Source organism: Balaenoptera acutorostrata, chromosome 12, assembly GCF_949987535.1.
Source record: "Balaenoptera acutorostrata chromosome 12, mBalAcu1.1, whole genome shotgun sequence".
NCBI lineage: Eukaryota > Metazoa > Chordata > Mammalia > Artiodactyla > Balaenopteridae > Balaenoptera > Balaenoptera acutorostrata.
In genome coordinates, this window is record NC_080075.1 from 4,882,840 (window position 1) to 4,900,565 (window position 17,726).

The window sequence follows — 17,726 nt, forward strand, 5'->3', positions numbered from 1 at the left end:
AAGTACCAGACAAGAACAGAGATGGAAGCACTGAACTAATGTAAAAGAATATACATGACTCTTTAAGAAACATTCTGTGGAATATAAAACCTCAGGTTTGAGATCAAGGGCCTTATTAAACAAAAGAAAGGAAGGAAGAAAGAAAGGAGGGAAGGAGGGAGGGAGGGAGGCAGGAAAGGAGGGAGGGAGGGATGGAAAATGCTTAACCACTAACTAGAAGGCAAGATAATTTATCAACCATTTCAATGTAACTGCAATCCACCTATTCAAAAATATTGTTGGAATTATAAGGGTAGAGAAGTACCATGGTGTTGGACCCTTGACCTTAACAAGCAATATGACAGAAGATCTTTATGAATGCTAAAATTTGAGAATACTACTAAGCATATGCTTTTCCATGTGACTGTCACTGCAACAGAAGGAGGCGATACCACTGCACTGAGCTGCAGATTCAGAAGAGCCTGCTAAGCTGACCCACTAGTGAGTGAGGTCCCCGCACACGAATTTGCCCCAAAGCAAAATATACTTAAGGACACTTGCAATTTGTCCAAAAGTTCAATCCAAACTCGCCAAGGATCCACTGTACTCTCTGAATTAACTAACTGGACCATCAGGTATAAAATCTCCATATCCTAATTGATACTCTGTCTAGAAGGTAAACACCGCCCTGTGGTCAGGAGCAGAGGCTGGGGAACGTGGGCAGGAGAGAGCTGCTCTTACAAGCCTAGCCGTCCATCACTCTTCTGGGGTTAACTGTGCTCCTCCAGCATTTAGGATGTCCCCTCCCTCTTGGGTCATCAATTTCATAAAGAGTCTTGACAAGTAAACACGGAAGAAGGGCCCATACGTATGTTGCAGTATGTCAGCATCAGAGCTGAAACTTTCTCCTAATCATGATACAAACTACAAAGCTGTGAAGAATCAATGTAGATGCTTCACTAATAAGAACCATCCTTCACTCTGCTGTCTGTAATGTAAATGCAAATACCGGAGCACACAATAGAGCAATTTAACCACTGAACGACAACTGCATCACAGAAAAATAGTAAAGCCATAGCCGGCGAGCAAACTCCTCACAGAGCCGAGCCGTGCCTCAGATTTTGACAACAATATGGTGAGGCCATGTGTTGTCTAGCAACTCTGAGCATTTCAAAACATTTTTTCAGAAAATATACAGACAGTATGCTCTGCTAATGTAAAGGTTTGGCTTGGTTATTTGCATACCATTTGCCTTATGCCAACACATTGCAAACCTTTTTTATTATTTGTTGATATGTTTTGTTTGTTTTTTTATTTATTTATTTTTATTTTTGGCTGTGTTGGGTCTTCGTTTCTGTACGAGGGCTTTCTCTAGTTGCGGCAAGCGGGGGCCACTCTTCATCATGGTGCGTGGGCCTCTCATTATCGCAGCCTCTCTTGTTGCGGAGCACAGGCTCCAGACGTGCAGGCTCAGTAGTTGTGGCTCACGGGCCTAGTTGCTCCACGGCATGTGGGATCTTCCCAGACCAGGGCTCGAACCCGTGTCCCCTGCATTGGCAGGCAGATTCTCAACCACTGCGCCACCAGGGAAGGCCCCTGTTTTTTTTAATCTTCCTTACATCATGTGAATCTCTTGTGCTTTCAGGTATTTTCATTTTTAAAAATTTACTTTGTGAAAAACCAGTAGATTTATACACCTTTTCTTCAAAAATTGCAAAACCCATTACTGAATTTACAGTATTTTTTAAAAGTATTGCAGGACATCATGTAGATGATTCTTAATAAGGAGGAATTAACTTATATTTAATTATTGCTGTTACTTGAAGAGCAATTACAGCCTGAAAGCAATGAATAATAGTTGTTTCTATCACTACAACCTTTTAACTTGTTCACTAGTTGGAGATATAGTCCATTTAATTCATATCAGATCAGCTTATGATTATACCCATGGAGTAAAACAGTGCTTCCCTACTTTCCCTACCCATTAAATTGCCAGTGTTTTATATGTATACATGTGTGTTTGTTTGTGTTTGTGTGTGTGTGTGTGTAGGTAAAGACAGACAGATAAACAGAAGGAAAATGAACTAACAAACATGGAGAAACTATACCAAAGGCCAATGGTTTAGCTACTATGGCAGCAAAAATGGATGATGGGGGCCTGCACGAAGTAAGGGGCTAAGAGTCAGGAGACTGGTACTTATAGCTAGACTAATCAAATAAATACATATATTGAGGTTAATTGGAGTCAAGTTCTTCACTGCCTGAAAAGGGAGTCACAAATTTGAAAAGGGGGAAAGCTAGAATGAACTTTATGGTGTTTTTTAGAATTGAATGTATCAGTGTGAATCTATGGTTTTAGATAGATAAATGAATGAATATAGAAGTAGAAGTATATGTTTGTTTTAAAATATACCTTTGTGCGTGTATGTACCTAGATATATTTTCTGGCTCTGCTTCCTGAGAGGGTCTGGGAGCAACAACACCCCAGGAGCATGGAGGACACCAAGTGTCCGGATCTTGGCTTCTAAATACCAGGAATTAGGACGTCTCTAAGAAATAGCTGAGTCCAGGCTGGGACAGAAAGTACCACGTGAATCTGGAACATCATGTTATACCAAAAAAGTACAGATGTGCTCAGAGAATAATGTGGGCATTTCAGAAGCCAGATCATGGGGCTTCTGCTAGCCAATTCTGAGAACATTTGATTATCAAACAAATAGTGATAGAGGCCCATTACATCTCATCAAATGAAACAGGAATACATGAGCCCACAGAGATATAAATAAGCGAGTGAATAAATAGTGGGGAGAAGGGAATGCCTTTCATTCAGAATGCTAACTTACAAACGTAGAAGGAATAGCTGAATTAGAAATCACCATTTGGCAATCAGTTAAGTCATAATTAATTCAGGCAAGAAGCAAAAACAGATACTAAAACTAGTGGATGAAATTTAGATGAGAAATAAATATTTACACAGGCTCAACGTCTTTTCCCACAAAACACATATTAGTCGTAAAGAAAAAATAGTAACTTCACACTAAAGAAACCTGGCAAATTCCACCTTACTCAAGTGATCAAAGTTAATATCACCAAGGACATGACAAACTGATGTCACTCACCACCTCATGAGATTCAATGAAAACACAGCATCACTGCTATGATACTGCAGCGAAAAAAATGAAGAACCTAAATCCAATCATGAGGAAGCATCTGACAAATCAATTCAGGAACATTCTAGAAAATCACAGGCCTGTACTCTTCAAAAGAGCCAAGCTCATGAAGGTCAAAGAAGGATTTATTCTGGTTTGATGGATACTCACATGACACATCTAAATGCAAAGCATGTTCCAGGACTGGATTCTTTTGCTATTAAAGACATCATTGGGAAAATTAGCAAAATTTGAATGGAGTCTCTGGGTGAAGCGACTTACAATTTCTGTGTAAGTCTGAAAATATTTCACAACAAGAAACAAAATGAATTACTCAAAAAAAAAAAAACGTGTGGGGGAAGTCTGTGACTGCGTGTGTTGGAGAGTGCATATGTTGGATATGTTGGGGTGGGAGGAGAGTATGTGTGTTTCTTTCACACACCCAGAAAGACACATCTTCTTTCTGTGGGATATCGTGACTATTAATGAACAGTAGTACTATTGATTTGGTCCACCTACCAAGTGAAGAGTCTCCTCTGGGGCAATACCAATACTATGGAAAAATCTTAATCTTTTTCCCTTGATATCTTAAGACCCTCATTCATAAAAACACAAGCAGTAACTGTCTTGAGTGACAAGTGAGTTACATTTCAAACCCACTTGCCACGGTGATTTTAGCAGGAATAGAAAATATTGCTAATATTCAGGTAATAATTTGTTTTAAATGAAGTTATATTTAAATTACGTCATACCTTTTGAAAGCATAATTTATTTCCTATTGAATTTTATAATTTCTATCATTTGAAGTCCAACAAAAATTCATAAAATTGCTCAATGGAAGCATAATCAAAATATGGTCCCAAAGCCCACGGAGATTTGTGATCACAATGAAACAATGGACAAATAACTGTCACATCAAGAACACGTTGGGTCTCTTTTATTGGCACTGTGGGGAAGAGCCATTCAAGCTTACGATTTTTGCACAGTTTCTCTCACAAATGTCATACATTCAATTTGGAAAACATTTTTCGAAACAAAGGTCACATAAAAATCAGTCACAAATTAGGGACGCAATTGTTAATGATAAAAAACATGGAAATAAAACCAAAAGGATTTCCCCAACGCCAAGTCACGGACTGAGAAATAAAACTGCACGTCTTCAATATTCCACAGATACAAGAACAGAAAAGAAGGCATCCTAGAAAGATCATTTATTGATTGATTGATTGATTGATTGGCCGCTGCCACAGGGCCTGCGGGATCCTTAGTGCCCAGACCAGGGATGGAGCCCATGCCCCCTGCACTGGAAGCGCGGAGTCTTAACCGCTGGACAGCCAGGGAAGTCCCTAGAAAGATCTTTTATACTGTATTATAAAAACTGGATTTTAAAATGCATTCCTAGGGAAAAGCTAGCCACAGAAATGAAAACTTTCTTCTTCAAAAGATAGGCAAATGCCAAACCCCTATATTCTTGCCTAGAAGTACATATACCTATATTTAAAAAAAAAAAAAAAAAGCCTTTTGGAGTTACTGAAAAACAATAAACTTGATCTTTAGCTGCTTAGATGTAACTGAATTGCCTTTGAAATGTACTTAAATAGATTGAATCATGGACAGTTATTGGTTACTTGGGGAAGAATCATAAATTCAAGATGATTCATTGGCCTCTTTGCTTCGACACAAATTCAGTGGAAACTCATTTCGGCTTTCAGTGGCCATAGGAAAGGCCGTGGAATTCCACAGTCAAAAAAAATGCTTCATAAAGGAAGTTATAGTGAATACTACATTAGAATCAGGAGAACTCATCTTTTCTCTGTTCAGAGGACACACACACTGGGGGAGACAGGGCAATTTTCAGCAAGGGCATCTACATAGAACTAGAAAGTAAGCTTCATAACATTCTAGGGATGATAATACCAGCTTACTCATCGTGTCTATTTTCAGAGGATGGAAATGAGGTCTGCAGTAGTTAATTGTCTACCGAGATCAAAAGTTTAGCCTGTGGCATAACTCAAACTGAAACCCTGATAGCAGGTGTGACACATTAGGTTGAAGACATTCCAAAATATCCTACAATATGGAAACTATTCCAAGGAGGCAGCTGGAGACTAGGTTACTTCTCCAGGTGGAGCTGCCTGGAAGGCAGGGCAAGAGTTCATCTTAAGTATAGAAATAAAGAAAAAAAAATCTGGAGTGTGGGTAAGAATGCTAAGGACAGCAGCATTCATGGAATGGTAAGCCTAGATCTGACATGCTCAGAAGAAAGAACAAAAAGGAAACTTGATAAGCTATGTATTTACTATCATTTTCTAAAAGGAATCATAGCAATTCATGAAGAAATATATAAAAAATGTCTTCTGCAGATCTGCATAGGAACAATGACGTACATAACCGACAACATCCCCACAAGGAGTTTTTGAGGAAGAGACACAAAGTCTTCACACAAACATTTCTTACATTAGCCCATACTAATATCTGAAGGCATTATGTTAGCTCCAATGGTTTGAAGGTTTTTCTAATGGGTAAAAAGCATTCCATTTATTTACTGTTTACTGTGTCTCATTATTTCTCAGTCTTTTAACTGAGGTATAAGTTAAACAGAGCAAAATGTATGGACTTCAAGTGTACAGTTTGATGAGTTTTGGCAAATCTAAACATCAGTGTGGCCACAACCCATTAAAAACAGAACGCATGCATCACTGTACCTCCAGAGAGGTTCTTCATGCACCACCCACCCCCGAAAGCACCTATCACTACAGCGTAGTGCTGCCCTTAGAACTTGATAGAAATGACATCGTAGCAGCGGGCCATCTTTTGTCTCTGGCTGTTTTTTCCCAACATAATGACTGAGAATCCATCCGTGTTGTTGCCTGTGTTAGCAGTTTACTCCTTACGGCTGAGCGGGATTCCACCGTATGAACCTACCAATTCATCCAGTGGTATCCGCTCATCTGTTGGTGAACATTTGGGCTCTTTCTAGGTTTTGGCTATTATGAATTAAGCTCCTATGAAAGCAATATTGCGTTTTGCAAGGATGAATAGCATTTCCTTAGGCAAACGGTTTTGAAAGAAAATTGGCAAAAAAAACCCTTTTTACAAAACATGATCGTATTCCCAAAAGAGAAAATGGCCCCGGGCTTACTGATGTTACAGCGGTGACCTAGAGCGCAGCTGCCCGGGCTCACCCCACACCCCGAGCAGGCCCACTAAGCCCTACTGAGGGCACAGTTGTTTTTCTGACATTCTCCTCCTCAAACATCAATTTTGCCAACAAAACCTTCGGCAGTCATGCACTAGTGCTCACGAAGAGGCTAAGCTCTCCAAGTGCCTAAAGCACAGGGATTTTCTGTAACCAGTTGTTTTCAATTCCCTTTTACACACTTTCATTATGTATTATTTGAAACATATAAAATATGACATAAAAATGAATGTTATGAAGTTTCATTATAAAATGAACCCCTGTGAAGTGGTCCCCAACCTAGGGCCAGACTACCATCCATGAACTGTTTCTTTCCTGGGACTCCTTTGGAAAGAGAGTTGCTCCTCAGATATTTAAAGAGAATCTCTGGGCTTTAAGTCAGTGGATAAAATTTAGATATCTCCCTTGAGAACTGGCAAGGGATTTGACCTTTTGGGATGGAATCATGTGCCCCCTCATGATATGGATGACATTGGGGTCTATTAGGATTATCTGATTTGAGCCCAATACTCATACAAGACTTTGGATAATATCTGCAAATTGTTATGTGTAGGGCCACTACCTTTATGTATGTATTTTAAAAGCATGGAGTATTGACTTATCAAATGTAAACACTTAAAAAATTCCACAATATATGAAAACGAATTTTGACATGTGTTAACTTTTAATATGTTAGGAATCTTAAAAACTGCAGTGTTTGAGGCGTTTCTCAACTTCTAAGAAGTCCTATGTGTCATTCCAGAGGAGGAAACACGAGCATTAGTGCAGGCTGAATCTACTCTCACAGGTCCATCCAGAGTCTAAATGTACACCTATATTTTTTTCTAATCATTATATAACGGGGAAAGGAAAATTTACCAATTCTACATTTTCTAAAGAGTAATACTTGTTATTATATTGTAATATACTTCCAAAGCAGTCTTGCATATAGTACATATTTCATTCATTAAAAAATTAGCTTTTCTGGTAAAATAAACTAGAAGTTCTTAAAAATAATTTAAATTGTATTTATGTAACAGCTTGTTCTTCTTTAAATTAATACACATTGCCTTCTCTTATAATTCAATCATGCTCGCTTTTACATATCATATTTCAGAAATTGTAAAACTACCAATGCACAATGGTCAACCATCAACATTCTTTGCTTATCTCCACTCTTCATTTTCTCTGACTCACTTTCCACTGATTTTTCTCCAATTTTCTGAGATGGCCTGAATAACTTAAACAGTTATAACTTCACGACTGTACATCTTCATTACATCTATCTGATTTCCAAATATTCATTGCTGCCCTCACCTCCTCATACTACTTCCCAAATACATGAGTTGCCTCTTCCCCTTCATTTTCTGGCCTCATGTTTTATTTAGTCAGCCAAACCTACATAATGTCTATCATCTGTCAGATTTTTCAAATATTTATTACTTTCTTAGATTGGTGTAATAACTTTAGGCATTAAACATCCTATATATTCAAAACTCTGTACTCTCTTGAGAAACAATTATTGATAGAGAACCATCATGAGGTTATATCCATCCCTACAAATAGTTAGGGGCTTAATCTGAAAAGCAGGTTCACTTAATGCCAAGGAAGTGTCTATTGATGGTAACTGAGTTTCAGGAAGTATTTTAGTGGTTGAAGAGCACAGGTGTGGAATCTGTCTGCCCTGCTTCTAGGTTTACTGTCCAGAAAGCTTTAAACTTTACTAGCTGAGTATCACTGAGCAAGTTTTTTACTTCTCTGTGTCTCCGTTTCTTCATTGGTAAAATAGAGATAATTCAAGTGCCCACCGCAGACAGCAGTCACGAGGAATTAACGGAGGTGAAGTACTCAGCAAGTCTGCCTGGAACAGGGCTAGCACATAATGAGCACTGGCTACTTTTACTGTTATGCTTTGGCATGAGCTCTTGCTACGGCTAGAAATGCTGTTCTCTGAAATCTTCTAAAGCGTCAGAGCTTTCTCATGTGACTAGGCTATTTCAGGGCTGGCCAAGAGGCAAGAGAATAAACTTGCCATGGGGCCTTCCTGTTCTGAAGGAAAGGTCGCTTCAAACGTGTCTGCCAGTGTCTCGCTGGAATTCTCCACCAGGTGGCACATGCCACCTCACAGCCCCACTAGGGCACATTCTGGAAAGAACATCAGGTGAACCCAAACTGGGGCTTATTCATATTAAGGACGTTTTCTTTTTCCACTGTCCAGTCAAGCAAACCTCCCGCCCCTCCTCGACAGCCCCTGAGTTACAGGAAGCAAAAATTCTTCCTAGGACAAACCCAGCCTATGTTGATCTGATCATTCAGATGAATCTGTACTCCGTGTGCTTCTCTTCTACACGAGAAAGTATAGATAAAAAAAAGGCCTCAGAAAATGCATAACATAATCTAGTAAAGAAACCAAAGAGCAAAGTGACAGTCTGGGGGAAGGGTGGGGAATGAAACAGAATATTTGCAAACAAACTAAATGCCTTACAGTACTGGGCAAATAGTAGATGTTAATGACACATGTACTTTGGAAAAGGAGAATGAAGCAGATGGAAACTCATTCTGCCCTTCCACCATGGCAAAATTAATTCCAAACCAGAGATCCTATTTATAGGCCAGAAAGTCTGGTCACTTAACACATCTGAAGACTCCCTTTCAGGGTGGAGATTAATTACACCCCATAGTAATATGTCACGTGAGTGAAAGCATTCATTTGCCAGGCCTGTTGCTCTAGCTCTCAGAAAAACAGCTCAGGGCTTCCCTGGTGGCGCAGTGGTTAAGAATCCGCCTGCCAATGCAGGGGACACAGGTTCAAGCCCTGGTCCGGGAAGATCCCACATGCCGCGGAGCAACTAAGCCCATGCGCCACAACTACTGAGCCTGTGCTCTAGAGCCCGCGAGCCACAACTACTGAGCCCACGTGCCACAACTACTGAGCCCGCATGCCACAACTACTGAAGCCCACGCGCCTAGAGCCTGTGCTCCGCACCAAGAGAAGCCACCGCAATGAGAAGCCCGCGCACCGCAAAGAAGAGTACCCCCTGCTCACTGCAACTAGAGAAAGCCCGTGCGCAGCAACGAAGACCGAATGCAGCCAAAAATGAATAAATAAATGTTTAAAGAAAAGAAAAGAAAAACAGCTCAGATACATTTTTAAAGGGGGTGGGGAGCATTTAGTCAAGTTTTCAGAAAAGTTCCACCAAAGCTATTACTGAGCGAGCCTCTCACACCTCGACTCACCTGAGTAGGAGTCGACCAGGAACCAGACTGTCTCCAGCAAGGACGGTGTAACAAGCTCAGGCCAGGGTGGGGACTCACAGGAACGTGCCAGCTCTGGGTCTCCTCTCCCCTCCTCGCACCCCTCCTCCTTCCCACAGCCTTCATCTGGTTGAGACACTGAAACTCACTGAACTGGGTGTGACGTGTCCCTTTTGAATTCTTCCTCTGGGAACCTGTTTCCTCACTTTAGTGTCACATACAGGCGGACCGTGTTTTATCGCATTTTGCTTTATTGCGCTTCTCAGATACTGTATTTTTTAATAAATTGAAGGTTTGTGGCAACCCTGCTTTCAAGCAAGTCTGTTCGTGCCATTTTTCCAACAGCATTTGTTCATGTCATGTCTCTGTGTCACACTTTGGTAATCCTCACACTATTTCAACCTTTTTCATTATTATTATATTTGTTAGGGTGATCTGGAATCAGTAATCTTTGATGTTACTATTACAAAAAGATTACAACTTGCTGAAGACTCAGATGATGGTTAGCACTTTTTAACAATAAAGTATTTTTTAATTAAGGTCCGTACATTTTTTAGACATAATGCTATTGCACGCTAATCAATTACAGCATAGTGGGTCTGGAAGCAAACGCACAATATCTCCAGGGTGTACCTGTGCTCTCCATATTGGTTCCTATTCAAAACCAAGTCTGGACAAGTCTGATTCTAACAGCCTGTTACACATATTTCAACTGATAAGCAACATGGAGAAAAATAAATGCTCAAAGAACTATCTGAGAAAGAAAATAAGGCTTTAAAGTATTTTTGTAAATAAAAGCTCTTCTAAGCGCTTTCCTATTTAATATTAACCAAGGTTGACTTGTTCTAGCACTTGACATCTATAAAAAATGTCAGATCAAGGACATTAAAATTCCACATGATAATAGTATCAGTATCCAACACAATAATTTGTGTTGGATACTGATACTATCCAAATAAATTCCCAAAGATGACAACTGAAGGCAGAAAGCAAGTGTACAAAGCAGGTAGTTTTAGAAACATAAGAGTGACTGGGTCTTCTGTTCCTACTTGGAAAGCAGATCTATACACCCAAACCTTTGGACTGAGCAAGAGGGAAATCCGAGCAGCCCTTCCGCAGTTCATGAAAATCGGAGACACTAATTCTACGACAAAAGTACATCTGGCTGATATATCAGTAATACATAGTTTTTATTAACCACTATTTCTTTCCCCCACCCACCTCCAACCAACCAGAGCTCTGAATAAAACGCTGAAGTCCTGGACTTCGGTGAAATACTCAGTTCCGTACTGGGAAGTTATGCTTTTGATTTTCCCCTGAGAGCCTACTTCTTGCATGCTAAGAAAGACGGAGGCTTTGGAAAGGCTGGCAAGCACTCGCTGGCCCTCCTGGCCCGCTCCCCTCACACAGGAGGCCCCCTGCACCTCTCGGGGTCAGCGGCTGTTTACAGCATACAGACGTGGGGACAGCAGGTGCAAGCGGGGAGATGAATGTGCTTCCCGTAAGTTTAGAATGCCTGCCTCTAGGCTGTCAGCAACTCTCCCCTAATCCCCTCCTGCTCTGGGGCTGTTTCCTCCACATACGCTCCTCCTGCTCTGACTGCGCCATGTTCTGCTTTGTCTGGAGGAAGGCGTGAGGAGCAAGGCACGAGCCCCAGAGCCTCCTGTGAGCCACGTGTTCAGTCTCAGCCGAAGGAAAATGAGCCTCGGAAACATGTCCCTTGGCTTTTGTGAGCTATTTTTTCTAGGATTAAGGCAAAAAAGTCTCTTGTATTATGCATCCATCGCATCTATCTTATCTCAGGTAGAAATGAGTGATGTTTACCATGAGCTATACAAACTCCACTGATCTTTTTTAAAGAAATAAAAAAACAAACCGCAAATCCAGTTTACTTCTGAGTCAGTTTTGCCCTCCACGTGTAAGAATGTTATATTCCCTTCATATCCACTTACCCTCCCTATACTGTGTTTTTAAGGGGGTTCATATCCCTACACTCTTAGAAAGCACTGTCCTCCAGACCAGAAGGGAGCAGGTTTGAGCCCCATAAGGAGGTGCTCAGGCTGTCTGTCCCACCTGGCAGAGGGTTTATACAACTCACCCCAATTCATACCGCTCACGTTCCTGGTGACCAACAGCAGCTTGGCTGGGCAGACAGCTGGTGAAACAGCTGTCTGGGCAAGAAACATACCCTGTGGTCACAGAATGGGGCAGGAGTCAGGCCACAACTTTACCTCCATCACCTTGCAAAGGACTAATTACACAGCAAAGGTGTCCCTTCCTTCGGCTAACACACCCTGGGCCTGGAGTGTGGGCTTCTATGTTCCTCCGACTTACGAGATGTCAGTGTAGTCTCACCAACGTGAGACTCTAACAAGGAATTTAGCCAAGATTCAGAAGCTTTCCAGGCCCCTCTACTCAGGTGAGACTCTGTCTAGCTCTACATCCAGCAGAAAAATGTAATCCCAGGTTGTCATTCAGGAAAAGGGGATTTCAATTATGGAAGAAGAATCTTTCTACCCTGATATGCTGGTAAAATACTAATTTCTAGCTTTTATGTCTTTTCACCCAATATCAGTCCCAGAACATCCAGACCCCATCCCCATTCTTACTTGTACACCTAGGGATCTTACTCCTGTGTAGCAATTCCTGTATTGATGTCACTTTGCCCAGGCATTAGGAATATTCAGCTGTACAATAATTTTCTCCACATAATTCAAATGTTTTGTAATGTCACGCCTTCTTGCATCTTTCCTAACACATCCAATATCATAGGGTTAGGAGAAAACACGAGTCGGCCCTTTGTATCTGAGTACCCCTGGAGTCCACATTGAAAGAAAATTCAGCAATTGTTTAGGCATTGGGAGGTGTGGATGAGACTCACTGAAACACACTCGAGTGTCATAACGTCCTGACCATTACTGTGTGCTTGGTCCAGAACTGAACTCCCGTGGGGAACACATGGCCCAAGCTGAGGAGGCATCTGCCCAAGTGCAGGGAGTGGCAACATATGGCCTCCAGACCGTTGAGCCATTGACAGAGCAAGACGAAAATCACGGACCCCACCCCTTGCTCACACGTACAGCTGTGACATCAGCATGCCACGGCCATGTGTGGAATGCCCCGAAACAGTCTTCTTGCTGATGCCAAAGAGTCTTTGCGTGTGCACACACCCAGCAATGGCCACTTGGAATTTGGTTCTGCCCTGTCTTAAGGCCATCTGTCCAAATAAAGAGAGAGTGTCCAATCTTGTTTGTGGCATTGATAAAGTAGTCACAGCAACTGTGGGCCCAGGCTGCACCTGTTCCCAACTGCCCGGCTGAGCACAGAGTGTTGGCAAAGGAAGACCGTGAGGCAGGGAATGACAAAGCAAGCCCTAAAAGGGACAGATTTTGGAACACTAGTTCCATGGAAAGAGAGCTCTTCGTTTTGAAAACATAACATCTAACCAAGGAAAGCATGACAAATTCAATCCAGTTTAACTCAGTAAAAGACTACATGCACAGTTCCATATTAAACGTAGTACAGAAAAATCTTGGCTGCCCCAAAAACCTAGTGTTTAGCACATATTTTCCTAGTGTCCATATAGAATAGTATGTAAGTTTCCATCTCCACATCTGAAAGGATTAGTTGCCTATTAACAAATCTGGGGATGTTAATAATAGACAATTGAAAGATTTTGAAAATTCTTCTGTCAATAACACTCAGATTTGAGGATGATTTATTTGCCCCGTAACTGCTTTAAAAGATGTGTCTCATGGTAGAAATTGCTACCTGACAGTAAATTTTAGTTATTCCTGAGAACACCACTTTTACTGCCCAAACTGATAAAAAATAAACTGTAATTTTTTTATCTCATCCAACAGAATATCTCTCTGTGTTCTTGGGAAATAAACAGTCCTACACAAACGATAAAGAATTGTGCCATGAAGGAAATTAAAAGTCAGATTTAAAAAGAAGTATCCTCATGACCGTCTGCTTGAGTGGCTTTCAGGATGGGCTCCCAGAACATGGTGGACCCCTCCCAACCCAGGGCGTTTCTGCATAAAGACCTGAGCCAAGAGGACTTCAGATCCACACCCACTGCAGCTAAAGATTCACTGGAAAAAGAGAATCCAGTGGTCACAGGCACATGGGTGTGAATCAGATGCTTTATCTTCCTTCAGAGCCCTCAGCCAAAATAATTCTTTAGCTATACTATTTTCTCAAAAAAAGTATAAAATGGAAAAAATGACCAACAATTTTTTTCAAAAGCACCACACACACACACACGCGCACACACACACACACACACACACACACACACACACACACACACAGAAACACACAATTCTCTAATAAGCCCAAACTCAGGATCAGAGCATTTCTGAGTTTAAAACAATTATGTTGCCCATAATGTTAGTACTAAATTACTGCTACTACATATTCCCTTTATTGACAAAGATTTTAAAAGATTAAAAAGCAAAGAAGAAGAAGAAACAAATATTTACACATTTTAGTAGAGAGCTATTATTTCTGGGAAGACCATGCAAAAATATACACCTTAACTAGACCTTTGAATAAAGCGAGAGTAGAATGTGATTTGGGGGAGAAGAAATATTTGGTGAAGAAGATGCTCAGTTTTAAGGCATATAAGGGGTTTGGTCTTATGGAATTATGAAGTAAAGAAGAGAGATTATCAATTACGAGATCTAAGTGAAAGAAGCCAGGCACAAAAGGCCACGTATTGTGTGATTCCACATACATGAAATGTCCAGAACAGGAAACCCATAGAGACAGAAAGCAGATCTGCGGTTCTCAGGGCTGGAAGGAGCAGAGGATGGGGTTTCTCTGTGGCGTGTGATAAAAATATTCTGGAATCAGATAGTGGTGATCTTTGCCCAACTCTGGGAATATATCAAAAAACACTGCATTATACACTTTAAAAGGGTAAATTTTGTAGTATGTGAATTATATCTCAATTATTAAAGTTATTTCTTTAATTATGAGCTCAAATGGCTAAATCTGGGTCCTTGAAAACTCAGTGAAGAAAAGAGTTTTAAATAAAAGACAAAAAGAAAGACAGAATAAGTTAAATAGAGGGCCCTGGTCCCCACAGTGGGTTTTGGTTTTTGTTTTTTGTTATTGTTTTGTGGTTTTTTAAGCTCTTTGAGCAGAGGATCTATCTGATTATTCTTTTTATTCCCTCTGCAAAAAAATTAAGCACAATATTATGCAAAAATAGTGTTTAAAGGAACTATTTGTTAATTGATCATCGATTAAATGATTTTGGGCAACAGCATAAGCCATCTTTGCAGTGATTAGAAAGGCAGTAGAGCTACCCACTCTGTCCCTTTCCTTCATGGTCACTACAATCCCAGGTGAGACAACTGGTCCCTTTTATGGGATGCTGCGATAGAGCAAACTCAGGTACAGTTTGGTCTTAGTTGTACTGTAGTTTGTCTAAATTCCCAGAATGTTTATGTTTACAAAAAACCTTGTGCTTATGCTTTCAGGTTAGTGCTCTGGCTTTTATTTCCTAATTAAATTTAAAAGTCTTAAAATTCACAAGACTCACCTATTCAATTATTTTCCTATTTGTACTATGATCATTTTAGCAGGAATTATACTAGTTGGAAAGCTAAAAAAAAAATACAGGTTTTACAAAGAAGAGAAGGTATTTAGATAATGCACATGAACCACAATTAAGAAAATGGAATGATGATGATGTAGAAAAAGATGCTTTTTACCTATTTTTTTTTTTTTTTTTTTTAAATATTTATTTATTTATTTATTTATGGCTGTGTTGGGTCTTCGTTTCTGTGCGAGGGCTTTCTCCAGTTGTGGCAAGTGGGGGCCACTCTTCATCGCGGTGCGCGGGCCTCTCATTATCGCGGCCTCTCTTGTTGCGGGGCACAGGCTCCAGACGCGCAGGCTCAGTAACTGTGGCTCACGGGCCTAGTTGCTCCGCGGCATGTGGGATCTTCCCAGACCAGGGCTCGAACCCGTGTCCCCTGCATTGGCAGGCAGACTCTCAACCACTGCGCCACCAGGGAAGCCCGCTTTTTACCTATTAATGAGGGTTTGTAATATCATAATGGGGCTATCTTCTTAAGAGCACACAAAAAGCTTCACCTACGCCCAGATGTTACAGAGAGACGTGTTATAACCCTCTTTTACAGGTAGAAAATTAACAGGATAAGAGAGATTAAAAGGCTCTTACAGCAGAGCTTTCCTGCCTAGTGTCTTCATTCATATAATGTGTATACAATGAGCAAATGGAAAACGGGAAGTCCCTGGAAAAGTGTGTGACATATAGGTAGCACTCAGGAAATATTGTACATGAATATTAACATATTATTACTACCAGAAGCCACACCCCTGAAACCAGAAGTGGAAAATATAAAGATACGGGGAAAAACCACGGCTGGAAATCATACCCTTCACAATGGACGTACCTGCGGCGATGTAGGAGCCTCCCCCGGCTTTATAGAGAAGATGGCTGGCGAAGGGGGCTGCGCAGATGATCAAAAAGCTCGCAGTCACCACAGAAACGACCCCAAGAAGCATCAGGACCGCCCAGAAGCCACGGTAAACTGCAGACCCCGGGAGAAAAGGACAAGAGAAAGGCACACTTAGATTGTGAATGCAGCAGACTGTCACACAGTAAGTTTCTCTCTTCAGTTTTCTAATTTCAGCCCCAGCACTGCTGGACGGAATCCCAGGCTGTGGTCCTGAGTTCTCTTTAAAAGGAAGCCTCACCAGACGACTTTGGACTCAATGATGCCGAACTTCTATCAAGAAGCGCTTGGTATTTACACCACATATGTGCTTAATATACTCTGGGAGCTCATTTTTCTAACCAGATTATCCATATTAGAAGTGGGAACACCTAATGTTCTATAAAGACTCCTCTTGAGCAAGTTCCCAGATAGGTCACACATAGGTGTTCACACCAAAAGGACAAGGACATAAAAAGGCATTCACATTCACAAATGCTGCCTCTTAATTCCTGCCAAGATAGTGCTTATACCACAGTGATCCCTTAGAAGCTGGTAATGGTCCCACCAATCTCCTAACAAAAAAGTACACTTCTATTTAGATTGCGACTCTACTGGAAAATAGTCTTGAGGTAATAAAAATGACAAGCAAAGCCAAAAAAAAAAAAAAAAGGGTTTGTACAGACTGAGATTTAAGATCAGATATATTTAAGGCTTACTACTTTCTATTAATATTTGCTCCTAGAAAGATTTAAAATGAGAAGTTATAGCAGTCTCTTAGTCAAGGGCCAGTAAGTCTGAATTAATGGATGCAGCTGGTGATAAATAAATTGTGGATTTGGTGACATATAGTAATCAAATAAAGAAGAATTCTAATGTTCTTTTTTTCTTTTTTTTTTTTTTTTTAAACATAGGTGTAGAGGATCCTGCCCTAGACTGCACCTTTGCTCGGGGAAGGTTTTTGTTGTTGTTGTTGTTGTTGTTGTTTAAAATTTATTTATTCATTTATTTTTTTGGCTGTGTTGTGTCTTCGCCTCTGTGCAAGGGCTTTCTCCAGTTGCGTCAAGTGGGGGCCACTCTTCATCGCGGTGCGTGGGCCTCTCACCATCGCGGCCCCCTCCCGCCGCGGGGCACAGGCTCCAGAGGCGCAGGCTCGGCAGCTGCGGCTCACGGGCCCAGTCGCTCCGCGGCACGTGGGATCCTCCCAGACCAGGGCTCCAACCCGTGTCCCCTGCATCGGCAGGCAGATTCTCAACCACTGCACCACCAGGGAAGCCCCTAATGTTCATTTTTGAGTGGGATAATTACCGATCTCTTAAACAAATTCATCATTTCCCAAAGGCTAAAATACAAAAATAAATTCCTACGTGTGTAAATGAGGGAAAGCTCACTGAAACACATTCATGAAATTACAATTTTTTATGAAAATACAGAAACTTTATAAGAAAGCAAAGAATGATTTTTCTCAACAAGCCCACCTGGCAAAGGACAAAATATGTCAATCAACTGGAATCTTTAAGAGAAAAGAGAATGGGAGGATGGAAAATTGAGGAGAGGAACCACTGCAGTTAAATGAGAAAAGAAGGCTTACATTTTCGTGTGAATAACTCGGTTTTGAAGACAGAAACGAAAGGCAGGCTTCCACCTCACATGCCAATGCCATCCATGTGGCAGTGGCTGCCAGGCTTA

At 41.0% G+C, this 17,726-nt stretch overlaps 1 protein-coding gene across 9 annotated transcripts in view; it reads right to left on the minus strand.

The window, feature by feature from the left end:
* The window catches only part of TMEM182 (transmembrane protein 182), a 390,855-nt gene that overhangs the window by 329,130 nt on the left and 43,999 nt on the right, over positions 1-17,726 (minus strand). For 8 of the 9 annotated variants that reach the window (XR_009009934.1, XR_009009932.1, XR_009009935.1 and 5 more), the window contains exon 4: positions 15,996-16,133. The exons of the other annotated variant lie outside the window; for it this stretch is intronic. Coding sequence is in view for 4 of the 8 variants with exons in the window: in XM_057558318.1 (XP_057414301.1) it covers positions 15,996-16,133 (138 nt within the window). In the remaining 4 variants the exon portion in view is untranslated. The remainder of the gene's footprint in view (positions 1-15,995; positions 16,134-17,726) is intronic. 9 annotated transcript variants of the gene reach the window in all.